Source organism: Ictalurus punctatus, chromosome 20 (genome assembly GCF_001660625.3).
Source record: "Ictalurus punctatus breed USDA103 chromosome 20, Coco_2.0, whole genome shotgun sequence".
Taxonomy (NCBI): Eukaryota; Metazoa; Chordata; class Actinopteri; order Siluriformes; family Ictaluridae; genus Ictalurus; species Ictalurus punctatus.
Window position 1 is genome coordinate 19,638,972 of NC_030435.2, and position 23,904 is coordinate 19,662,875.

At 39.5% G+C, this 23,904-nt stretch overlaps 1 protein-coding gene across 1 annotated transcript in view; it reads right to left on the reverse strand.

The window, feature by feature from the left end:
- Positions 1-536: 536 nt before the first annotated feature.
- Positions 537-23,904, reverse strand: part of LOC108280289 (protein unc-13 homolog A) — a 60,414-nt gene continuing 37,046 nt past the window's right edge. Inside the window, exons 25-41 of the mRNA XM_053673759.1 lie at positions 22,202-22,336; positions 20,793-20,920; positions 19,392-19,477; positions 18,987-19,113; positions 18,000-18,096; positions 17,089-17,232; positions 16,844-16,921; positions 16,357-16,434; positions 13,935-14,023; positions 13,518-13,667; positions 12,846-12,969; positions 12,114-12,170; positions 11,902-11,982; positions 11,631-11,778; positions 7,186-7,278; positions 6,924-7,083; positions 537-6,515 (exon numbers count right to left, since the gene is read on the reverse strand). Coding sequence (XP_053529734.1) covers positions 6,224-6,515; positions 6,924-7,083; positions 7,186-7,278; positions 11,631-11,778; positions 11,902-11,982; positions 12,114-12,170; positions 12,846-12,969; positions 13,518-13,667; positions 13,935-14,023; positions 16,357-16,434; positions 16,844-16,921; positions 17,089-17,232; positions 18,000-18,096; positions 18,987-19,113; positions 19,392-19,477; positions 20,793-20,920; positions 22,202-22,336 — 2,067 coding nt within the window. The 3' untranslated portion in view covers positions 537-6,223. The remainder of the gene's footprint in view (positions 6,516-6,923; positions 7,084-7,185; positions 7,279-11,630; positions 11,779-11,901; positions 11,983-12,113; positions 12,171-12,845; positions 12,970-13,517; positions 13,668-13,934; positions 14,024-16,356; positions 16,435-16,843; positions 16,922-17,088; positions 17,233-17,999; positions 18,097-18,986; positions 19,114-19,391; positions 19,478-20,792; positions 20,921-22,201; positions 22,337-23,904) is intronic.

Here is a 23,904-nt window from a genome sequence, read left to right on the forward strand (position 1 = left end):
AACCCCCCCCAAAAATTCTACAAGTTGCATCGCAAATTTTGAAAAAAGGCGCAACAAAATCAAGCACTTTTTGGCCACAACAATCACAAAAATACTTTGTGAAATCCTGTACGGTCTGCAGAATGTTGTGATAATCCAACAATGTCATTAGCATGGCAAAGGGAGGATATGTAAAGACACAAATCAGAGTTTGTGCTCTGATTGCAGTAATGTCTTGGAACTCTTGTGTATAAAAAATATATATACTAATTTAAAGGAATCTATAATGTAAACATACACTTTGTCAAATATCACTTTAAAGAAGTGGTTTGCCATTTTTGGAGCCCTCTGCTGTCTGCAATGTGAATCACCACTTCAATGAAATCACTGACCCCTCTGTCCCATACAGTTTGCCTTAAGTAGTTTCAGTTGTGGGTGGAGCTAATTTCTGGGTCAGAAAAGTACACAGAAGCCGCATATTTGAGACATGATGACTGTTACTGGCTGAGTGTATACGCATTCATCCTTCTACAAGGAAATAAATCCACAGGGTCTGATTGAGTGATCATATTTTAATAGGAAGCAATGCTGCAATAATCCATCACTGTTCTGATTAGAAACCATCATAATGATTCAAAATAAATATTAGAAACATCCCTGGTATAAAAACATCCTCTCATGCTTGTACACGCTACATTCATTTTTGGACACTTTTACGTATTCACAAGCTTTTTTTGTTTTGATAAAAATAAATACATTTGAAAATATGAACACCAAAGGAAAAAATAAAGATAAATCGTTCGATAGTTGGCAGGATAAACACTAAAAAAAAAAAAAAAAAAAAAAAGACGTGCTGGCACAATTAACATTCGATTCCCCTTCATGCACTTAATTTCTGTTCACGATGTGGGCAGCACGTGGACCGCACGGCAGCAGGCATGCACGCATGCATATGGGGTAATCATCATGCCTGTTTGTGCTTGAGCGGGTCTGTGAGTGCGTGTTTCTGTGTGTGTGTGTGTGTGTGTGTGTGTGTGTGTGTGTGTGTTTAGTGCGAGTCCTCAAGGGGATGGCATTTCTGCATTTGTTAGAGGAATAGTTTTACCAAACATTAATGCCACAGCATTTCCCTTACCTCAGACTTAGTCAATCAACCAAAATATATTCGGTGCCTGAAGCTTGTTTTTTAAGTTTTGCACTGAAGGCTGTTGTAGCTAACAAGAAAGGACAGCTTATAGCTACCAGTCTAGCATTGAGCAGATTGTATGCTTAAATCATTACACGCTTGCCAAAATAGTAGCGTATGAAAACATTATCATGTATATCACAGTGCTGTTGAATTCTCGTATCTGCACATCTGATACGCTGTATTTTACAGCCATACAATCTATATTCTAATGCGTTATTGTTGCTATAGTAACAACTCATTCATGGCAGACGCTCCACAAAATCTAAGGCAAATGATCTGATTATATCATGTGTTCTTTAACAAAGGGAAGCATGTAACTGCTGATTTGGTGAAGATTTCTCTAAGGTGATGTTTATATACCGTTTATGGAAGGAAACTCCAGTGTCAGAGTTTTGTAACGATCAGTACGTTTTCCTCCATGGGTAAGTCTTCGGGACAGAGAAGTTTGCGCTTTTTGGTTTCTTGGTAAAATGGAAAACTGTGGGATATTATTTTGTTTTGTTTTATTCACTTTACAAGAGAGAAAAATAGAGGCTGGTGAGAGAACGAGTATTTACAGCTGCTATAACGTAAGTGATAACGTAACAGGAAATATTTTTGTACATAAATGTGTCAAACTGTTAGAATCCACATGAAATCCTGAACAATCCTGGTTGAATGCAGTATGTACGATACTAAACTGGTGGCTACTGGTAGCTTCCTTTACTTATTAGGAACATTAGCCTCAACGCTTCAGTGCAAAACTAACGCAAACTTTAGACGCCATATAAGTCTTGGCTGATCAGTGCAAATTTGGGGTCATTTTCATTTCTGGCTGAACTATACTTTCAAGCATGTCATATTGTTTGACTATGTCCATGTCTAACCGTTTCTCCCGAGTGAAGGCCGGTGTGACAGACATTCAAAGCTGCATTGGATTTGGACATTAAAGCCCACTGCAATTATATAAGAGACCTACTTCTAATTAACTCGACCCATTTGGATATTTGCTTCCCAACAGTAATTACATAAAGTATGTGCGAGCGATTTGTGCTGAAACACTCTGCCTTGTAAACATTTAATATTCTAGTCTAAAGCTAACCACTGTGACTGCGTTTAATTGCACTATGGTTTAGGTGTAAAAACTGCAAACTTGGATGGCTATCTATCCACGACTGACTGTCTTCCCTCGTAAGACCACATATACAGCCTTCAAAGAGGCAAGAACACTTCTGGAATTGATCATTAAGTGAATGAAAAGTGCAGGAACGGCGCTAATGATGCACTTCGGTTTATTGGAACAGCCGCTAAACGCTTACATACCTGAAATTAAATCTGTGTTCTGTGCTTCCCACTGTTCCTAAATGCTCATCTCGTTTATGAAAACTAACGTGGTGTACAAACTTATTGTCACGTATTGTTGCTTGTACAGGCCTGTGCATCTTCCTGGATGGATGCCTGACTAAGACACTCTATTTGGCTTGTGTGCATGTGTCTCTGTGTGTGTGTTTTTCAGGTTTACCCCCCCCCACGGTTCTGTTTTAGTCATCAGTATTGCTATAGAATTAAGACAGACAAGTTTACACTAGATTACATTACAACATTAGCAAAACTCAACTGTGCCCACACGCCACGGACATAAGGTCTGGTTGGTTGATAATCTGACTGGTACAGACTTAATGTGACATAACTCATTGGCAGAATCCTGGACTAAAGGTCCAGCCACACTGAACACTCTTGAGTAACACTATTAGAAAGCTGCAATGTAAACCTCTTGCACTGTATTTCACGTTGTTGACACGTTTCACAAAAGGGCAATCCAGCCTGAAGTCCCTAAATTCTAATTAATGACCGTGAGATGCTGGAGAGGCACTAAACCCTCTTTCATTCATTAAAATAAAAAAAAGTCTGAAGAATCTTGGAATCAGTGACCGCTGTCAGCAGATTGTAGACCCCAGAAGGAATATATAAGTATTCCAAATAGGGAGAAAAACTATTTGGTATTTGGTAGCACAAGCTAACCTTCAATGCTAACATTAGCCAGTTAACTTCAATCTTCACTGCTAACACAAGCCTAATAGCTAACATTGTCATAATTGTTAATAATATTCATTGATAACTATGGCCGGCTACCATACATGAGCTAACCTGACAAGACTTCCAAGTGGAAGAAATCATTTATAACTTAAATTGTATAACCGTGGGAGCTTATTTATGATTTATATGGCGCATAATGAAAATATGGTGATTTAAAGCTTGAGTTAGTGAGAGCCAGGACATGGCAAAATGAGTCCTGACAACAGTAAACCTTTAGAAACTGTGAACTGGGGAACATAGGACCCTGGGAACACAGGAATGACCCCAGCTTAGCCTAGCTAGCTAGAATAAGATAACAGGATTTCCGAGAGGATTTGAGAGGATAGTCATGAATGTTAAAAAAATACTTATTGCCATAGCTAGCTAGCCAGGATTTTTAAGACATATTTACAGCTGGTCGTTTAGCTAACCTGACATGATCTCTAAGGGGATTTAAAAAAATAATTAAAAAAAAGTCTTAAAAGGTATAACTTTTAACCAACTAGCTAAAATAGGTTAACTTGACAGGATTTCTTAAACGATTTGAGAGGATAGTCATAAGTGTTGCATAAATGCTAGCTAGCGAATCCTGCTAGTTAGCCAAAATAAGCTAACCTGACACATTTTCTCAGAGGATTTTTAAAGTCATATTTCTAATGTTAATAATGGTCATATATGAGCCAGGTAGCCAACGTGAGCTAACCTGACAGAATTTCTGACAGGATTTTAAAGTTGTATTCTTAATGTTAATAATCTGTTTGCGAGCTAAAATAAGTAAACTCGACAGGATTTCTGAGAGACTTTAAGTCATATTCATAAATGTTCATTATCTGTATCTAATGCTAGCCAGCTAGCCAACATCAGCTAACCCGACCGATTTTTAAGGACATATTCATACAGTAATGTTAGTAATCTTCATACAGCAATATAGCTAAAATACGTTGATAGGATTTCTGAGAGGATTCGAGAGGAAATTCATAAATGTTCATAATTCTCAGTGCTAACCCTGCTGGCTAGCCAAAATGAGCTAACCTGACAGGATGTCTCAGAAGTTAACTTGAGTGGATTTCTGGGAGAATTCATAAATTCATATTCATAAATCTTCATAATCCAAATAGCTAACACTAGACAGCAAGCCATGAATTAATCTGACAATTTCTGACAGGATTTTTAAGCCATGTTTATCAATTGCCATAATCCTTACTGCTAATGCTAGCCTGCAATGATTTACCCACCAGTGGTACATAGATAGACTTCTCCCTTCAGTGGCATCTACATTAATGTTTTGGTGTTTGCTGATGATTTTAACAATGAATCTGGATATTATGTTATTAAAAGGCTGAGCAACATGACACCAGAGAGCACCAAGATGTTTAAAAAGACATCTTTGCCAAAGTTATAGTAGGAGTTAGTAGGAGAAAGTTTGTAATACATGTTTTTAAAGTTGTAGAACAGATCTCAAACTTATTATGCACCAGAAAACGATGTATATTTCGGGGGCAAATCGAAGGAGAAATCTTTTTATGGGCCACTTTAAGTAATGGATGTTCACTGATGTCTCTAATCAGTCGATACGCACTGGGAAATATCGATATTATGATCAATTATGTAACTGTATGCTTTTCTGAGAGTATTGTTTGTCATCAGTATTGAACAATGTTATTGACAGCAGCTGACTGGAAAATAAAAAAAAATTATTTAAAAAAAAAGTTTTCCATTTTAATTTCTTAGCATTACTGAACTATTTTTAAATCACGTCCCTACTCTTCAGTTAGCACATTATTTGCAAATCTAAATATCGTGAAATGTCATAAAGTTTATCGTGATAGTCTGATATTTTTGCCATATCACCCGATCCCGATTTTCATTACTCTGAATTTGAGGTCCTATAACAGCATATTCAGTCTTCACCACTCCAACTACCAGTTTTGGTTTGGATATCCAGGAACTACAGGACACACTAAATCGAACAACCTAAAGCTCCATAATGCACGGCAGCGGAGACAGGCATGTGGAGAGAGTCACAGTGTTAAAGTGGCTTGGCTTCATCATGCACAATGTAACAGAGGACAGCAGAAACAGAAGGTTCTGACTGGACCAGACGGATGAATAGAAGCACGCAACTGGGACTGGACTCAGAAACATGCAACGGAGGCTTAAGTGCAAAGTTAAGTTTCCAAAACAACACGTAAATATTGAGCCCCATAATGTTTTGGATTTTTACAGTTGTCTGGTTATAAAACATGAGTGAGGGAGAGAGTACACGGAATTCATGTAGCTCCTGTAAGCAGCAATGCATCGTGAGTAAGCAGGTAGGAGCAGCATGCTGGTCTACACTTGTAAGAGTAGAGTACGGAGGAGCAATGTGCCGACTCGAGCCATGCATGGACCACTAGCATGTCGTTGTAGTGCTGCCTTTGCTCACTGCACAACTGAATAACAGCTAATGCTTCTTACGGTGACATTTTTTTATGACATAGGGTCAAAAAGGCTTCGGCATGTTTTTATAAAGGATAAAAAGTAGGAAAATTCGTATGTGTGACATATGTATGGTGTTAATCACTATTGTTTTTTTTGTTTTGTTTTTTTTAAATATATATATGTAAGCTTTGAAGCATGCTTAAGTCCACTGTAGATTCAGAATGCAAAAAGGAGAATGGGCGTAAATTGGGAGTGTATGTGTCTATACTGTTGCAGTTTAGGATGTCACAGCAGAGTTCCCTTTACAAAAAAAGGCAAAGATGAAAGAGCGACACCTCTGACATCATTATTTGCTTGAATCAGGTTTGATTGCTTTAGTGCTTATGCAGAGATTTATGTCATGCCACTGGTGAGGCACAACAGTATTTCTCTAACTCACATTAGTCTCTATACAAGTCAGTGTTTACTGAACTGACTGTTTCCTGTTCACTTGGTTTATGTTTATGTGTTTGTGTGTGTATGTGTGCATCTTTCCATTTCTTGTGCATGTGTACAGTGTGGGGACAGATCTCCAGCCTCCTAACTCCCGCGGCCCTCTTCGGCCGAGCGTTGGTCCGATTTGAGCTTGACGAACTCTTTGGCCACCTCGTCATTGTTGCGCTGTGAGAGGATTCGCAGCACGGTAAGGCCCGTCTCATCCATGTGCACACGTTTGCCCAGGGGTAACCAGAAGGCTCCACCGCCTCGTGATGCCAGGTCTTTTAGCTGCAGCACGGCCATGCCGACTGTACGGTCCTCTCGTGCGAAGCAGTAGTCCTTCACACACACCTGCAGTTCGTAGCCCTCGGGGCCCAGCTCGCTGCCCAGGACGCTACAGAGAGACGGAGAAAAGGCAGGGAGGGGTCGAAGAAGGACATTCTGTTCAAGATCTGTTCATGCTATCCCTGTGTCTAAATTGCCTGTATGTGTGAATGACTTAATGTGAATGTAAATAGGGTGTATTCCTGCCTCGGGCCCAGTGTTCCTGGTATAGGCTGTGGATCTACTGTGGCTCTGATCAGGATAAAGTGTTTACTGGAGATGAATGAATGAATGAGAAGACCAAGAGCAAGATGTCTAGATGATTTATGGGGCTCCACATTAGAAAGCAGACACTTAAACTTTGTATGCAATATGAAATAACATGAAGTTAGGATTTTTGGGTTTCCTTAATTATTTTATATTTAAAAATAATTCATATGAACTACATAATTCTGTATTTTGAGAAGCACAGACGTACAATTGGAAGGACTCTGCGAATTTCGGGGACCAGCTGTTGTTCTTGGACTTGGTGGCGAACTTCCTCTTCTTGTCGCTGAGGTGAGGTCCGATGATGTAGACCTCCACGAAGGGCCGGAATATGCCCTGAGTCTGCCAGCGCAGGTCATTGGCTGCCACCACTGACAATCAAGTGGGAGGAGTGAAAACGTGTCATACACAGATTCATTAATCACAAATGCAAAATTCCAGAGAGGGAGAATAAGTGAAGGGAAAATTTCCACCTTTAACATTGATTTTATGTCCTCCAGAGTTGGGGTCGCTGAGGATCTCTACGGTCATGCACACCTCTCCCACAGCATCATCCACACCCGAGGCTGAAAGGTTGAAAGGTCAACGGTCAGAAATGTGGCTTTGAATTATATATGTCACAAAAGCCAGTGCGAGAAATGTAGTTATATATGTATAACTACATTTATATAGTGCCACCTACTTTCCTGCCATGCAACCCATGCACGTTCTTCATCCCTCAAGTTCTTATTTACTTAAGTGTTTATATGATGAGAACACAGAAAGACAAATACTTGCTTTCTGTTTCTAGAACTTCATGCTAAGCTGAATGTGGAGTTACACAATAAAAATCTTGGGGATATCCCAACCAAATCATCTTATATCTGCAATATTGTGACAAAATTGTCCAAGAAAGTATTGCAGTCAGGCCACACTTCCTAGATAAAAATCAACAACAAAGCACTAATGAAGCTTTTGAAATCCAGGTCTTGTATGGTGTCACTTTGTTTTGTGAAATGTGATCACATCACGAGCTCCATATCTTCCTGACTCAGCCTTGACCTACGATATGGTCTCCTTAGAATTTAAATGAAAAACATTAACTTCTAATGAAACACCTCTATGGCACCCTGTGCCATATGGGGTGTCCCCTCGCCTCTTGCCCCAAGTCCCCTGCGATAGGCTTGAGGTTTCCCATGACCCTGTGTAGGATAAGCGGAACAGTAAATGGATGAATGGATGGAAGGAAACACCTATGTGCTGTATTTTAATCCACTAGATGGTGCTGTAGTCCTTTGCTCATGACCTCATGCCATGTTTTAAAAGCCTTATTAAAGCCTGATTGGCACCCTGTCCAGGGTGTACCTGGCCTTGTGCCCGATGCTCCCTGGGATAGGCTCCAGGTTTCCCTGTGACCCTGAAGGAAGGATAAGCGGTATAGAAGATAGATGGATGGATGGATGGATTAAAGGCTGAATACTGTATGATGCCAACAGATAGACTCAAGCACACTCTTACACACAGATACTCTAGTCACAATGACTACTCATTTTTAGGGACTTTGTTTGGTCATCTTGATGAATTATGTTGGACAGTAAAGCTGACACTTCACTTCCATCTGCTGATTAAAGTGCTGTAATGACCGAATCACATAATTGCAATTAAGTAATCCAGTAAAGAAAAGCACACCCATATAACAGTGATGTGAAGGTTCTGTGTTAGCAGTAAACGCTCACACTCACTATGAAGAGATCAATACAATCCTTCTCCTGCATTAATGGTAATGGAAAGTGAGCAGTCTGAACATGTGCCAGATTTTATGCTAGTCTGTGACCTCCGCTGCCTTTTCAACACCTGCTCTCCATTACAGCTCATTCACACCAAATATATGAGACACACACAGTGATTTATACGCCTTTTTCACCAACACATTTGCAGTGCTGTTCAGGGAAGCAGCACAGCTTTATGATAACAGGTCCACTTTTCCTGTAATGTTTAAAATTGCCACTAGACCTATAAACATCATATCACTTTAAAGATATCTTTTAAATAAATTCTGATTCACCATATTACCACGCACTGGATCTGGGCAGTTTCTTCATTTTCCAGCTTCTATTTACATTTTTTCCAGCCCTGAAATTAGCACCACCCTCATGTGGTATAGAGTTCCTCAGCTCTACACTTTCCCATGTTTTATTGAATTCACTCACAGGAAGCAGTGGACCAAATCGTTCCATAATGTAATGTGTAAAAAATAACGACTGTGGAGAATTTTACAAATTGTACTTCTGTACAAACATATCAACATTTAGCCATGGACAGCAATTACATTACAAAGTTCTGTTAGCAGTAGCAATGTAGCCTATTATTTTCTTCCTCAAACAACTGTCTACGTATTTAAATGACTTAAAATTAGTTGTTGTCATAACACTAAAATTATGTGGCCCCCCCAAACATCTGATGGTGCCAACCCTGATGTTGCTGGTTAGGACCAGCTGAAAAGTGTGACCCACTTCTTGATTATACTCTTGGAACAAAGGATGGGTCTAGAAATAGTTCTAGGTCTTTAATGGAATTAGACTTCTTGGAACTTTTAGTGAAAGAGAAAGCCTTGATGGAAAGTTTATACACAGACTTTTTTTGAGGTTGAGGGAAAAAAATACCCACTTACTAATGATAACCTCACATGCGTATGTGAATATGCAAACTGTTCGTTTGCATATATGAATATGAATATTTGATTAAAATCATGCCCATGCAGGGAGCAGCTCTCTGTGTTCAGAGACCTGTACACACGTACCCTTCTCTGGGTACACATCCTCACTAGGAGTGCACCTCACCCCTTTACCTCCATGAACTAGTAGAGTGGAAGAGAACGAGAGAAACGGAGAGAAACGGAGAAAGAGAGAGAGAGAGAGAGAGAGAGAGAGAGAGAGAGAGAGAGAGAGAGAGAGAGAGAGAGAGAAAGAGAGAGAGAGAGACATTGAGAACAAATACTAATGGAAACACATTAGCATCTGAACAAGATGTTGACATTTGAACATAAAAGATGTTGACAGCAATACAAAAGCCAGACAGTTTGCAATAGACATACAGTGAAAGACATAGTGAGCATATTATACAACAACAGAGAGAGAAATAGACAGAGACAGATGAAAGCTAAAGGTACAAAGAGAAAGAGAAAGGAGACAGACTAAAAATAGGAAGAGAGTAGAACAAATAATGGGGAGTGTTTATCGGAGTTTAATGACAAAAAGGTGTTTAAAAAAAATACAGTATGTATGAATTCATTTCAATTAATATTTTAACTGTTGAAATGTTTACATATAAAGAGACTTCTTTCTGACTTCAGTTCCCCCCCCCCCCTTTTATTAGGATTGATTTTATTATATTTAGAATATAGTCGGGTCCATAAGTATTTGGACAGTGACACAATTTTCACAATTTTGTCTCTGTACACCACAATGGATGTGAAATGAAGCAGTCAAGATGTGATTGAAGTGTACACTTTCAGCTTTCATTCAGAAATATTACATTAACCATCATTTTTTCAGAGTCCCTCCATTTTCACAGGTTCTAACATAAATATAAGAATAATTAGCATAAATATAAGGATTATTTGTAGTACTTGGAAGCAAATTCTTTGCAGTCAATGACTGCTTTAAATCTGGAACCCATGGACATCACCAAAAGTTGAGTTTCCTCCCTTGAGATGCTTTGCCAGGCCTTTACTGCAGCTGCATTTAGTTTCTGCTTGTTTGTGGGTCTTTCTGTTTCGGTTTTGTCTTCAGTAAGTGAAAAGCAAGCTCAGTTGGGATGAGATCAGGTGACTGACAAGGCCATTTAAGAATATTTAATTTCTTTGTCTTAAGAAGCTCTTGGGTTGCTTTCACGGAATGTTTTGGGTATTACCATCTGTACTGTGAAGCCCGTCCTATCGTTTTGCAGTGTTTGACTGAATCTGAGCAGAAAGTATAGCTCTAAATGCTACAGAATTCATCCTGCAACTTCTATCAGCAGTCACATCATCAATAAACTCCAGTGACCCAGTTCCACTGGCAGCCATAGATGCCCATGCCATAACACTACCTCCACCATGTTTGACAGATAATGTGTTCTTTCTAAGCTGGTCTTTCTCTTCTTGAATGTTACAGGTGGTTTGCATCTTGAGGTAAACCCCCTGTATTAACCTTCATGAAGGTATTTCATAATTGTAGAATTTGACCTACGTAGATACACAAACGTACCTCCTCCAATGTGTTCTTGACTTGGCTAGATGTTGTGAAGGGGTTTTTCTTCACCAAGGAAAGAATTCTGCGATCATCCACTTTAGTTGTCTTCCATGGTCTTCCAGGCCTTTCGGTGTTGCTGAGCTCACCAGTGCATTCCTTCTTTATATGTATCAGATTGTTGACTTGACCACTTCTAAAGATTCTGATATCTCTCTGATAGGTCTGTTTTGTTTTGTTCAGCCTAATGATTGCCTCCTTCACTTGTATCCACACCTCTTTGGACTGCATATTGAGAGTTCCCCTGAACAGCTACCAAATGTAAATTCAATGCTTGGAATCAACTCCAGACCTTTTATCTTATTAATTTGTCATGAAATAATGAGAAAACAGGCCATACCTGTCCATGAAACTGCTTATCAGTCAATTGTCCAATTATTTTTGAGCCTGTGCTATGCAGTATTTTTACTAAACCCCTTGAATTAAAGCTGAAAGTGTACACTTCAATGACATATTGATTGCTTCATTTCAAATCCATTGTGGTGGTGTTCAGAGGCAAAATGACGAAAATTGTGTCACTGTCCAAATACTTATGGACCTAACTGTAAATTATTTTTTGTGAGCGAGTTTAACAGTGAAGTGCTCTGTGTGTGTGTGTGTGTGTGTGTGTGTGTGTGTGTGTGTGTGTGTGTGTGTGTACAGTGCTGTACCCTGATTGTGCTGTGACTGGACGAATTTGCGGATGAGTTTGTCCGTGGCTTGTGTGTAGAGTGAAAGAGCGTAGCGCAGAGACTGCAGGTCTGGGCTTTTCTCCAAAAATGTCTTCTTCAGGCCCACACCACCAGCATGGAAGTATTGCTGTTACACACACACACACACACACACACACACACACACACACACACACACACATCTTCATTACATTACCTCCGAGTGAATACACATATGAGTGTGGTCTGAGTGTGGAATCTGTGTTCTTACCTTTATGGTGTCCAGTGCCAGCTCAATAACTGCACACTGTTTGGGGGTGAGTGCCTTGGCTTCCTCTCGCACCATGTGCTCCTAAAAAAATCATTAGCGAGTCGATCAACAGCTGCTTCCTGGTTTATCGATCCAGATGTTTCATAATAATGTCTTTTCATTACACTTGTTTGTTAATTGTTGTGTTATTTACACAATTGTTGAATGTCTACCTTTAGCTTGGAGAGCTGGCCCAGCTCTTTAGCAGCGCTGAAGATGAGCTGTGTGCCCTGAAAAAGAGGACTAGGTTATCATACTCGCACACTTTCACTGGATGGATTTCTCTCTCTGACCAATACACCCAAACCCTCTCTCACACACTCACACACTCCCAGAGACCACGCTCTCTCCGCCCCTGTCTGGGTCTATTATTAGTTCTAAATTGCATTAGACGAGAAACCTATCTCCTCTTTTACTGATTAAATAAAGGAGGCAGCACAAGTTGTTTTCCGGTTTCTGCCCACCGGATCATGTTTTTGTTTGTCGTCTAGTAACAGTGCAATATAATCTCTCAACTGTTCTGTCTCTCAGCAGGATGGAGCTCATTACTAGCATACACGATCAGCTAGTTTGAAGCCTCAAGTGATGAATCAAGAGAAGCATCAAGCGATGCCTCAAATGAAGACTCGAGTGATGACTCAAGTGGCAACTCAAGAGAAACCTCAAGTGTAGACTCAAGAGAAGACTCAAGGGACAATTCTGTAATAATTCTGTTTAACTAATTAATATTTGTAGTATTTCAGCTCCACTCTGTTCACAACTCCTGGTTATCCCATTAAAAAGGGAAACCGAATCCTTAAGTATGATACGAGTCACTTGGCAACAGAAATAACAAAACATGGGATTGTTCCCATATTATGTTGCACTGCACTGTCTGGTGGAAAAGCCCTATTAGGGACACTCACTGTTTGGTCAGTAAGTGGGGGCAGAACAATGGTTTTCTCCATAGTGTTCATGACCAACTTCCACAGCTCCTTGAGGACCCGCTTCAGCACTGTCTTCTCACAGATCTTTGCAAACAATGTCAAACTAAAAGAAAGAGAGAAACGAGAGAGAGGACGAATATACATATGACATTTTTCCCATTTGAACCAAATTCTATTGCATTTCTGAGAACTGAAGCAAAAACACTCTCATGCTCCATACAAAATACCCAACATAATCCCAGACAACCTAGTATTCCATTACTACTGCATTTCTATATAATTTTACTCAAAATCATTCCCTACAATACACAGCACTTATATAACAATCAACACAATAATCCTAAACACTCATTTTTCTGCAATTTTGTTGGGTCATCATAAATAACTGTAGTATACCCACTAGTATGAGCTGTGACTGGCTCAGACTAGGTTTCCTCCATGATATAAACCACTGGCTACATTATCATTTGACTTGGTAGAGCACGAATCATGCAAGCTTGATTTTTGGCAAACTTCCCCACCACTTTTTGTATTTGTTAATGCTTTACAGCTTCGTGTAGGTTTTTCCTGACTAACTTATAAACTACTAGCTTCATAGCACCACAACTATTAACAAAGTTTCTGGAAATGAGATTAAAGTGTGTGTCTCACTTGCTGTCCAGGAATTCCATGATGGGCTGAAGCACATTGTCAGCGTCCTGTGCGAGGCTGCCATTTCCATTGGCAGGAACGTTAGCGCCCTTTACCTGGCTCAGGATGTCGCCCATCTGTTTCACATTCTGCTCAATGTGAGGCTGGAAACTACAACACACAATCATACACACACATACACACACAAACACAAACACAAAACTCAGTCACTGTACAACGTTGTTTGGTCATGACCATGACAACTAGGACAAATAACAATTAATTATTAATTATTAATTTTTGGAATAAATGTATATGATACAGCGCTTCAATAGAAGAAAAATACAAGTTGCTACAGCTAAGTGCAAAAGTTTGTACACCCTTACAAATGACATTTATAGCAACATTTGATGCCTTAGGTTAGCATGGCTAACCCACCTGACCGCAAAGATCCTGCTCAGGTCGTCCATCACGTTGTTCAGTTTGACCTGCAGCTCCTTCAGGAAGTCACTGGCCTCCACGTTCAGCTGCAGAGCAAACCATACACGGATGAATCCCGTGAAAACCACTGCCATTAAGACAAGCCTCATGATGCATTAACAAATCGGGCATAGAAGTCAGGCAGTTTCCTTAATATTCCGGATATCATCGGGTTTAAATAAGATAAAATCATCAATTAGTTGTGAAAGAATTAGAAATGTTTATCCATTTTATGCTACATAGTGAAAAATGTATTACCTAATATACATTCAACACAATATGTGTTATTCTGCGATTATAACAATTATAATCAAAGTAAAAGCACACACAAAGATTTGTCTTTGTTCCACATGAATATATATATATATATATATATATATATATTTTTATGATGGAAGAGTTTGCGGTTTCTCGGTACCATGACAAGCTGCATTTTTTGGTTTATTAACTCCAAAAATGAGAGAAAATTGAGGTTGGTGAGGGACTTACTGCTAGTGATGGCAAGATCACGGATGTTCTACAACATGAAACAAAACTATAATGGATAAAAAGTATGTGGAAAAAGACATCACTCTTTAATAAATTAAATTTGCATTCGCTGGCAAATTGCTGTGGTATAAGAGGAATAAATCTCTTTAGGATGTGGTGCTTTTGGAAAATGATCAATAATCAAGCATCATACCACCCTATCATTGATTTCCCCCCCCTTAAATAGTCCTACTCATTAAGTAACTTTTCCTGAGTATAGTATGTGACATGCTTCAAACGTAGTTTATTTTAATATGCATATAATAAACTGTTAGGAAAAAGTTCCTGCGATTGCTCAGAGATTGTGTAATAGTTCGTAAACATTTTTTGCAGGCTGGTAAAGAGGACTGGGGCGGTAAATGGTCTGTCATGCAGTAATTACACAGGGTAACAGGTGGATGAGAGGCCTCGCTGCAGAGGAGGGAATGACTAAGAGCTTCTCAAAGAGACAGCATGAGTGGGAGTTTTTACCGTAGGGTGACTCAGGAACGAGGGCACGATCGATGAATGAGAATGCGAGAGAGGTTGGTAAACGACAGAAAGATTTAAATGATGACCAGGAAATTAGAGTGATGACGAAAGAAGAGATAAATCTGAATCTAGCAGAACAGACGGGCCAAACTCTGAAAGGCAGCAGACCTCTGGTAAAAGTCTTCTATAGGAACAACTTCTTATACTAAACACAGTGAACGAGTACAAGGACCCTTAGTTAGGGCCCTTTGCTTCACTAAGAGCAATTTAGCTAAGCAAAATAAATCACAGAGGCAATCTTGCATATCACAGACATTGTGTAACTGATCATTCCTCAGGAAATACAGCTTTAGTACAATGGCTGAGATCAAGTAAACTCAATGCTATATGATAGGACTTGAGAAGGACTGGATGAGGGGAACGACAGCTGTAGACAATTTGATATATACCCTAAATTATGATGTATAACTTTGAACATGGTGTTGCTGTTGGTGCTCGATGGGTTGACTTGACTATTTAAGAAACTGCTGATCTCTTGGGATTTTGACATACAACAGTCTCTGGAGTTTACTTAGAATGGTGCGATCCAGTGAGCGGCTATTCTGCAAGTGGAAACACCTTGTTGATGAGAGAGGTCAGAGGAGAATGGCCAGACAGGTTCAAGCTCACCGGAATGCTTTGGGAACTCAAATAAGCAGTCTTTACAACCGTGGTGAGCAGAAAAGCATCTCAGAACACACAATATGTCAAACATTGAGGCAGATGGGCTACAACAGCAGAAAACCACATTGGATTCCACTCCTGTCAGCCAGGAACATTAATCTGAGGCTACAGTGGGCACAGGCTCCAGGGCTGGACAGTTGAAAACTGGAAAAATGTTGCCTGGTCTGAAGAATCTCACATTTGTTTTTAGAAACCTTGCCAGAAAGGTTCACAGGGCATCTGATTGAGAATAGTTGTGTGCATCACAACAACAGGACTTGGATCATACAAAAAATACTCAACAAAAAGAGTCGCTTGAGCAAGATATATGAGGGCTATGTGAATAATATCCTAGCTGAGAGATATGAAGATTATGAGAATGACATGAGGACTGAGAAGTGTGTGTAGGGCTATATTGAGATCATGAGGCTTTAAGTTCTACTTGTGTTCTATATAAGAGTCACATGAAGGCTAAATGAGAGTAAAAGTTATTCTTGGTTCAGGAATATTACTGGGGATCTTTGAGGACTGAGAAGCATATGAAAAGAATATGAGAGTTTGAAAAACTATATAATAACTATATGAAGGCTAGATATGAAATCTGTATGCTATGTAAAGGCATTATGAAAGATTGAGAACTATAAGGACTCTCTATATTCAGTGATGGATAAGGACTTACGTCTTTGCCTCCCATGGCCTCAAACATCTTCTCCAACTGCACCCGGAGCTGCTGGATGTTATTAATGATGATGCAAGGCTGATCAAAAGAAACAGAAGATGTTAACGATTAAAGTCATTCAAAGACGAATGAAAACACACAAACAAAATCGCTAGGGCTGTACTGAAATAACTCTAACCTCTTAAACACACAGATTTGGAGTCAATCAAAGTTTCATTTAGCTGCAGGACCTGAATGGTGTGTGTGTGTGTGTGTGTGTGTGTGTCTAGTGGGACCAATTTGTCTCAGTCCCAGCAGTGCATTCAGCTAATTACTTCATCCCCATTCGATTAAACATATGGATACCTATTCCAGACTTGAGCACAGTTACACCACATTTCCCTGAAATTGCACAAAGTGCGCACACTCACACACACACACACACACACACACACACACACACACACACACACACACACACACAAATACAAACAGTAATAACACGTACCACTTTCTCCTTATTGCAGTGGTTGGGAAAATCCTTGGCAATGATGTCAGCGTAAGACAGAAGTACAGTCCCAATAGTCTGTTTACATAAAAAAAAAGAAAAGAAAGGTGACAGAGATGGAAATGAACTGATTGCAAGCAAACAGCAATTCATCAACTAGACACAATTCAAGTAAATACAATATTCTTAGAAATACAACAGCAGGACAGTCACACTCTAGTGTATAAGAACGTATTAAAAAGCACCTTGGCAAATCTCTTCATATAGTTGCCAACAATCTGAGGGTCAGGACACTCCAGCTTCCGGATAATCTCAAAACTCTGATTCAGCTGAGAGAAAACGTCAACCACCGAGCAGGAGAACAGGGCATGCTCTGACGTCTGCTGGAACTGTGTGTGTGAGAGAGAGAGAGACAGAGGGACCACAAGAGTAGAAACACCTTGAGAGGGAGAGTTAAGGTTATCGTAATACTGCTTGGCTCTATGAAAAGGAATGAATTGTAACTTGTAAGGATCAGGAAGTCACAAATCACACACAACAAAGCATTTTATGCAATCTTTCTAATAATAATTCCTATAATAAGTAAGGAATAAACCATAGCAGAGCTGACTTGTTGATGGTTTTCCAATAACAGCATGTCCTGAAGTGTTTTATTCCTCTTATACCACAACAATGTCCAAAGTTCCTGCTATCACTTATGTTGTAGCAGCTATAAACAGTCACTCCCTTACTTTAATAGGAAGGATTAAGTAATAAGACAAAAAAGGCAATTTGTTATCAAGAAAACCACAAATTGCAACGTCCTCAAGCTTGAATACTTTACAATGGAGGAAAACAAGTTTACCTCACAACTTGAACTCTGACTGTTACAAAGCAGTGACAGTGGAAACCCCTTCTGGAAATTGCTAAATAAACTGCTCACAGAAAACTTCACCATGTCAACAATTATACATTTGTCTAGACTAAACAATATCGCATTAGAATGAGCGCATTCATATCTTTGCCGTGCCACTGACACTACTATCAGAGTTGCTGTTACGGACAATTAATCACCTTCTGAATTCAAGATTTCGGCAGTGCTGTGGTTTAATCTAAAATACCAAACTAACATAAGTATAGAGAGTATAAGCTTTTTTTTTTTTTTTTTGATATTTACCCCGTCCTTTGCATCCCTCACCAGGGCACCATTCAAGAAGTCCTTGGACACTTCCTCATTTTCATCCAACCAAAGGATCACAAATGGTTCAAACCACCTATTAAACACAGCACATATCCAGATAGGCTGAGATTATTAATACTGACTAAACCAAATGATAACCAGGACATATACAAGTTAAACCAAAGACTCATAGATTGGACTCACAACTTGAATTTGTGAACAATTGCACAACTGCAGCCTTATCAGGGAGAAAACAATGCGTTACTTTACAAAGATGACATTTTTAAAGATTTCATTTAATTGGTTCTTTATAATCCATCATACAGTGTGATAGTCAGCAGGTGCTGCTACTGAGGAACGTAGCTACATTAAGCTCACAACATGAGGAAAAAACCTTGAGAGGAACCAGACACAACATGGAACCCAGCGATACAGCACGTTTGTTTCTTGCTGCCATTGTACCAGTGCATGCTATAGAGCTAGTATCGTGAATCAGGCTTGCCACGTTTCAGCAAAAGCCCACCTACATCTCATAAAACACACAAACAAACCTGACACTTTGCTTCTATTCTATTGATAATGTTTATAGAGCAACCATGGGGCAGCGTGATTCCTGTCTCACTGGAGCTCTATCTTATTGCAGTTCACATTTTTGACCACTAGGTGCAATAATAAGGCAATAAATCTATAGTATATGCATGCAAGAAAAGTATTTAATATTTCAACAGAATTTAAAATGTATGGAGTTGTGAATTAGGACTTTATGAAGATTAACATTTGTTGACAAGTTGAAGTTTCTCCACTTGCCCCTATTGACCAGTCACCACTGAGTTAACTATTACATACAGACTTGTTGTAAGGGTTTTTTAATCCAGAGGGTAGATTTCTAACAGGACTATCAGCACTGCTCAACTTCTCTCTATTTTATCAGACACTATTTCAGCTCGTATCCACAGTGCATAAGTAGGTTTTAACCGTACTTACGTAGGGTACTCGGGCACGCAGCCTTTGAAGCATGGCAGCTCTTTGCAGTACTCGTTGTATAGCCACTTGACTTTGAAGTGAAGGTTCATGTAATCTGCACTCTTACACAGCCGGTGCTTCTCGTGCTCTACAGACACAGACAGCATCAGTCTACCAGGAGCTGTGTGACAGATTGTACTTATAGCAAGGACATGCTCAGGAAGAGCACGGAGACAAAGAGAGCACAGATGGAGAGTCAGCTCTGGTCTACTTCATCAGTACGAGTTAAAAGCTGCCATGAAAAGTTCTGAAATTCTCCCTAAGGTTTTCCCTGCTGGATCTGTTCAAAGCCATTAACTTTTTGTCATCTTCTCTGCACATTTGTATCATGTAGATGTGAATGAAGAATACTGCAGAGATCCTCACCCTCCATGGCATACTTCATATCCTGAGCGAACATGTTCCACATAACCTCAGCGCTGATCTTCCCAACGTTCAGCTCCTGAGGAAACCTGCACAGAGATGCTTATGGGTAGTGTAGTCTATTTGCAACCGGCCTCATAAATAATGAACAGACATATTGTCAGACCTGCTGTTACAAAAAAAGCAAGCAACATCTTTTGACCAATCAGAAATGAGAATTCAACAGCACTGTGGTATAATACCTTAAAGGGCCTGGTTTAAATGCTCATAAGTAGTTGTAGTTACATGCACAATACATAAAAAAGTTTGTGGCTTCATAATGTAGGTTACATAACGTATTTTCCATCCATCCATCCATCCATCCATCTATCCATTTTCTGTACCACTTATCTTACACAGGGTGGCAGGGAGCCTGGAGCCTATCCCAGGAAACTTGGGGCACAAGGTGGAGGACTCCCTGGACAGGGTGCCAATCCATCGCACACACATACACACACCAGACAGTTTGGAATGCCAATCAGCCTACAACGCATGTCTTTGGACTGTGGGTGGAAATCAGGATACCCAGAGGAAACCCCCGAAGCACGGGGAGAACATGCAAACTCCACTCATGTAGGGCAGAGATGGGAATAGAACCCCCAACCCTGGGGGACTGCTCCCGTGCCACCAGGGTTCCACTGCGCCCCCCACATAATGTATTATAATAAATTAAAATATAATATAACAGCACTGTGGCAACAAATTATATAAATCCAGTATTCCTAATGCAATATAAAAATATTTAAACATATTATATAGCATCCATAACATCTCATAATGCCTGGCATAAGCCTCTAAAAATGCTCAGGTAAGAACTTAGGTTGTAACACATCATAACAAAACATGTTGTCATAACGCTGTTATATAGTGCTGTATAGTGCATTACAGCCTGAGTGGCTACAATGTTCTTATGAACAATTAATATTTGCTGTGCATGTTGACCTTACGAAGTCGTAAGCTCATGTTTTACAACACGTTATGCATATAAGTACAACTACCTACTGCATGAGCATACAGGCTTATTATTTCTTATAAAAGTATTGTTTATGCTACATAACACTGTATTAAAGTATATAAGATGCTTTATGAATACAGGGTTAAAAAAAATGCTGTAATGCAGTATAAAGCAAGCTCGGGTATTATATCTTACAACTTTAGCTTCTCACGTTGGACTGCATATTGTTTATAAATGTATAGAACACATAATAGATGTAATTTCAGTACTAATACCATATGAAGCATTAAAAGTGCTTTTTATAGGCTTTAAGTGAAGTGAGAAAATCATGCCAATGTGCACACGCACACACACACACACACACACACACACACACACACACACACACACACACACACACACACACTCACTGGTTGAGGCAGAGTGTGTAAGAGTTCTTGTCCTCTTCTATAATGGAAACGATAAGGGTAATGAGTTTGGACCAGAAGTCCAGGTTCTTGATGCTGGGGCCCTGCTCGTCTGGAGGAACACTCTTAGACTGAGGACAGATAGAAAACACACACACACACACACACACACACACACACACACACACACACACACACACTGCTATTTATGGCAGTTTAGCTTACATAATGTTAAAAAAAAAAAAAAAAACCCTTCCTGTAGAGGTTGAAGGAGATGAGAGAAAAAGAGAGCAGAGTAAAGGAAAGAGCACCGTGGCCCACTGAAGCGCTCTGTTCTCTAACAACCACACCATCTCCGGTGTGATCAATATTTCATCTTAAAAAGGAACGTCCATTAGAGAGGTGATCACTGTTCACTGCCTCCTGCTCCTGAATAACAAGAAAAATGCCTGGGGCTGAATCACTGTGACATCCCGAGCATGAAGCTGGTGAAAAATGACTTTCGGTTCCGGTGAGGAGGTGAGAAACAGAGAAGAAGCGTGGAGAGAGACACTTTATTACACACCTCGATTCAACATATAAAACATCCAGTGCTGATGCATTTAATAATTAATGTCATGCAGTGTCTAAGTTGAGCTTGACTATTCCCAGAGGCCAAAAAAAAAGGAATTTCTGCCTGTTTTGGGGGTGCCTGTGTTCAACAATAAATTTATTAGTGATGTCACACTCCACAGTAGTGCTTAATGGCTGATATGAAAGTAGACATTCAGGACTTTCAGAATTTGCAATCTAGCCGACTAGATTTAAATATTATCACTTTATTGTGGCAGTGACATTGTATACAGTGCTTTACTATCAAACAAGCTTTAGTTTTTAGTGCTGTCTGTTTTATCTCTGTACAAATGTTATTGTAGAGAAGTGTGAATTGTTCGCCCAGCAGGGGGCTCACACCCTCCCCTTTCCCATCGCCCTATTCACCAGCACACTGCTCACTAAAAACACATTCACACTATACTCTACATACAGAAACCCAACAGTGTCCTGACTAATCTTATAACAGTCTTGTGGCGATAACATTATTATATAAAATAATTTCATTTGTTTAGACTGAAAATGTCCGCCGGCAGAATGGAACGCCAGTGTACTGTGAGAAAGGGTTCATTTTTGTGAAACTAAGAGAAGGGTAAATCTTATGCTTTCTCTTGAACCTTAACAAAAAATTGTGGCCACTCATTTTACACAGAAATGAAACCAATGCAATGCAGGAACTGGAAAGTCACCAATTACTCATACTATGTTCTTCAGATTCTGCCTACAAGATCAACATTAGCCAGTTGGGAAGTAACTTTAGGTTTGCTGGGGGTTAAATGTATATAATAATGTACTACGCATGCACACACACATCTACTTACCGCATCTGTCTGATATTCCCGACTGTAGAGCTCATGGCAGTTGTTGAAGATGTACTCATATGTAGAGTTCAGACAGGCCTTCACGCAATCCTTAACCACCTGACTGGCTCGAGGAGGACTTTGCAGCTCTTGGACCTACACACATACATACATACACACATCATCCACACAAAGACGTACAAACAATTGCATCAATGAATCTCCTTGGCAGCGAGAGCTAGAATCCCATTTGGTGTGTCAGCAGGGGTGTAACTGTTTCTACAGCGCTGTAAAAAACAGGGTTGCAATCGAACAGCAGGAGGTTTAACGGGACAATCATCAGAGTGAGTGTTTCCCTAACACGGTCCAACCCAGATAGCAAATGAGCGATGAAGCATGCTTGACACCTTCATCTGGCCCACATACAGTACAGGCGCTGATGAACTCATCCGAATCTTTGCCAGGACGCAGTCACAACTCAACCTAGATGAGGCTGTGTATGGTTGTGATATGGACCACAAGTGATCATTTAGCCACGTTCAGGCTGAAAGTGAAATGTCACACAAGTTTTACGTTGCATTTGAGCCATTATTGGCCCATATTTCAAGTCTGAAAAAAACATAAATGTAGCAGGTTACACTTGGGTAGCACATTACACTCATCACTGCCAAAACAGGGCTCAGTTTAAGAGGTGATGCAAAAGGTTGACGCTCATATTATCCCCTTGTAACATGGCTGTCTACTTTTTTTTCTATACTGTTTAGACCAATGTCAATATTTAATATTATTATTATCAGTATTTCAATTCCATTTACATTTAAGTAAGGAGTAAAATAAAACAGGCATGTTGTTATAGGAAAATAAATAATAAAATTTTAATAAAATAAATATTTTTTTATTAAAAAGCAACACGTCTTACTTTTAGTCCATTTACAGTTATGATTAATGTTGTCAAACATCTGCGAAACAAGTTAGTTCCTATTATCACTTATATAATAGCAGCTATAAACAGTGATTCTCTCACTATCTCTTCAAGGTAAAAGGTCAAATAATACAAAAATGCAGCTTGTTACTGAGAAACCGTCAAGCACAAAGTCCTTGCTATCAAAAAACGCCAAATAAACTGATCAGTGGTTATACGTTTTTCTTAGTTAAATAACAACGCGTCCCTATGAGTGAGCCGTTGCTATAGAAACAATAATGCATTAGAAAAAGCAAATTAATAGAAACTTGTGAAATGACTTGGAGCCTGTTTAAAGCTGTTAAAGCTGCTTCTGACCAATCGGAATCGAGAATTCAATAGCACTGTGGTATATGTGTTTTTTTTGTGGATATATAAAGAGTTCCCCACATCAAACCAACACATTACAATCAGCGTAAAGCTTGTGTGCCTCTGCCAAAAAATTTGCACATCTTTCATCAGTAATGCAATGGAGCATTAATAATATGCCGGTCAACCTTTCGAAATGGGAAATCAAACACTACATAAAGGCTCTGAGTAAAGAAACACAAGCAGCTTTTGTCCAGGGGAAGATATGTGGAGTAAATTTGAAACTAATTTGAGATCATCTTGATATTTAATTATGCTATTTAAATAATGACACTAAAATATTAGGAGTATATTATATTAGTAGCTAGATAACTAATCTGATATGGGCCTTTCCTTCACAGCTAGATTCCCCACTAAATATGCACTAAATATTAACTGCATTTACAGTTGTGGG